The sequence below is a fragment of the Cyprinodon variegatus genome, unplaced genomic scaffold (assembly GCF_000732505.1).
Source record: "Cyprinodon variegatus isolate N-32 unplaced genomic scaffold, C_variegatus-1.0 Scaffold314, whole genome shotgun sequence".
NCBI lineage: Eukaryota > Metazoa > Chordata > Actinopteri > Cyprinodontiformes > Cyprinodontidae > Cyprinodon > Cyprinodon variegatus.
The window spans coordinates 134,548-137,411 of record NW_015150767.1 but is presented as its reverse complement, the minus strand read 5'-3'; the positions used below and the strand labels follow the sequence as shown (position 1 = coordinate 137,411).

Sequence of the window (2,864 nt, the reverse complement as noted above, 5' to 3'; positions counted from 1 at the left end):
TATATATATATATATATATATATATATATATATAAAACATTTATTATGAAATTCATATATGGTACTTGAATATTCCATGTCAGGACTGATTGTGTGTGTTAAGCAGCAGGACCTGAGCTCTTTGCTGTGATTAAGTATTTCAGTCGAATGAGGAACTGGCTGTTCAACAGCTGCGTCTCTGCCAACATCGTTCTTGCAAAAAAGGATAATAGGAACATATTCCATTTTTAAAAAATAATTTAATATTAATTAAATTTCTTTTTTTTTAATTTAGTTTTTACATCTTCTAAATTGTTTTTGAAATCCCTTTTTTTAGATTAGGTTTTACAAATGGCGTATTTTTCAAATTGCATTATTTAAAATTGTCTCTATTTCTGGGGATAGGCTTCCCTCTGGAGAGAGGAGCAATGAAGCATTTCTATTGGCCTGCTGTTGTTACCGTTAGCAACAGCAATTTTATGGGTCAATGTACATCAATAGTTTTAGTTAGGCTTGAAGTGAAGAATGGGAAATTTTAAAAAGAATGCAATTTGTGTATAAAACTATTCAAAAATATACAATCTATAAAAAATCAAGCTTGAAAAGTTCCGTTTAGGCAGCTGGACGTGACGTTTTCTAGAAGACGTTTCACCTCTCATCTTTATGTCCAGTTGCCTAAAGTGAACTTTTCAAGATTGATCATGACTTGGATGACTGAGAATCTTCATAGATAAAAAAAATAAATAAAAATAAGTACCTTTTTAATTTTATTTTTATCGTTAAAATTGTTTTGCAAAGTTTAATTTGACATTTTACTTAAATTTTCATTTACAAAATGTCTTCTTTGCTTGCAACAATAAAGCAACAACAGTCCATACCCAACTTTGTAACTCTGGACTCAAAACGGGTATCAAAAACTGGTTACAGAATATTTTAAAACCAATTTGTGATTATAAATAAATAAAAGTAGATGAAAAGTATGACTGCGGCATATACTGGGACTCAGGAGGGGCTTTTTCGCATTACCCTTCGTTCCTTAAACACGACTGTCACTAAAGGTCGTTCTAAAAGCTATTGTTCTATTGTCTGCATGTAGGATGTTGTATTTTTAAACATTACAATTTTTTAACTTAAAAAAACATTTAATCTCAAACATGTGGATGTGAGTCAAATGCCTCTCCTCTTTCCAAATTCCATATAGGCCAGAAACTACTATCAGATCATCAAGAGGCCCATCGATTTGTCAGTCATCCGTAGGAAACTGGACAAATGCAACACTCTCCATTACTTCACTGCAGAGCAGTTTGTTGATGACATCTTGCTGATGTTCAAGAACTGCGCTACTTTTAATTATGTAAGTTCATTGTTAGAAAAAAATGTAGCTTCCAAGAAGTGAAAATGTTCAAAGAGCAACGACAAGCTGAGGTTCTCTTCCATTGGGTGAATGTCTATTTACAGAGAATTAGATCATGTCGAGCTGTTTTAATTGTTCCTCTGTTTGTTGTGCGCAGCCAGACTCAGAGGTGGCCCAGGCTGGCCGAACCCTGGAGGTGTTTTTCCTGAGCAATCTGAAGGACATCTTCCCTGACCGGACATTCCTGTCCGCCAGCCAGGACAGGATGAACAAAGCTCGCAACCGGTGGCTCAGCAGGAAAAGGAGACACGTCTTTAGTGGAAGAAAATTCTACCTATAGACTAAATCTCTTATGTTCTATTAAGTCTACTAGTGTAAATCAGCAAACATGTACTGGTGTTTATGGGATTTAAGATTTTGGGGGAAAAATAACTCAACTAAACTTATTTACAGAGTTTATTTACTCATATGTGTGTTTATAATTTTGCAAAACATTTTTACAAAAGTGTCCTCTCTGTTTAACAAGAAAGCCAGTCTGTTTAACAAATGTGCTCTATTTTTATAATTCTGCTTTTCAACAAGTTCATTTTTTTCAATCAGCAGAAAGTTTCTTCTTAATGTTTGATCTTTGTGGCTAACAGTCATATTTCCACCATCAGGATAGGGACTTTTAATACAGTCACTTGTTTTTGGTGAATACCAGTCACTGTCAATGGAAATAAAGGTCATTAGTGAATTCAGATTAAAGCATAAAATGTTTCCTTTGTTTTTATTTTTCCATTTTTATCTTAAAGGTTGTCTGGCTTATCTTTAATGAATTTAATTATTCAAATCAGGAGATTGCAGTATTAATAAAATGTTAAATATGTTGAATTTGACAATTTAGCAGCCATTTTCCTTCAAAAATCCCAGGCAGGTTGATGGAGTTGAAGATACCTTATTTATAAACTGGTTTAAAATGGCCTTAACTACATGAACAGAGACCAACTCAAGTGTCAAGTCCTGTAGTTCATTCCAATCTGAGGGGGCTGCAAGCTGGAAGTTTTTTTTTGCAACACAATTACAAAAGCCACAAAACAAATACAAAAGCCGCAACACAATTACAAAAACCACAACATAAATTTTAGGGCTATACATTTTATATTTAGGTCTAGCTTACAGTTGACTCAGAATAGTTCTCTACATACACATAAGTCTAAAATATACAGACTCACACACCTATACCCACCACAGTCCTCCACGGATTAATTTATAACAGATATTTATTCACACGGCACATCTAAACTGCTAGGCTCTAGATTAGATTAGCAGAATCTATCTTAGATTAGGTTAGTTTAAATACAAAAATGTTCCGTAATTAATTTGAGACCAATATTGCTGGATGGTTTGACAGCTCCAGAAAATATGGAAGTGATTGGCACCACCCCTGCCACATCTCCAGCAGGTGTCACCATTTCCTTGATATCTTTTTTGCTCTGGAGTTTTTAGAGGAATTAACAAAATGTTTGCTGACTTAAGGGACCAAAAGTAC

At 34.1% G+C, this 2,864-nt stretch overlaps 1 protein-coding gene across 2 annotated transcripts in view; it reads left to right on the top strand.

Moving 5' to 3' along the window:
- Positions 1-2,069, top strand: part of LOC107090896 (E3 ubiquitin-protein ligase TRIM33-like) — a 17,397-nt gene extending 15,328 nt beyond the window's left edge. For both annotated transcript variants that reach the window (XM_015384522.1, XM_015384523.1), the window contains 2 exons: positions 1,181-1,333; positions 1,491-2,069. In XM_015384522.1, coding sequence (XP_015240008.1) covers positions 1,181-1,333; positions 1,491-1,673 — 336 coding nt within the window. In that variant the 3' untranslated portion in view covers positions 1,674-2,069. The remainder of the gene's footprint in view (positions 1-1,180; positions 1,334-1,490) is intronic.
- The last annotated feature ends 795 nt before the right edge of the window (positions 2,070-2,864 follow it).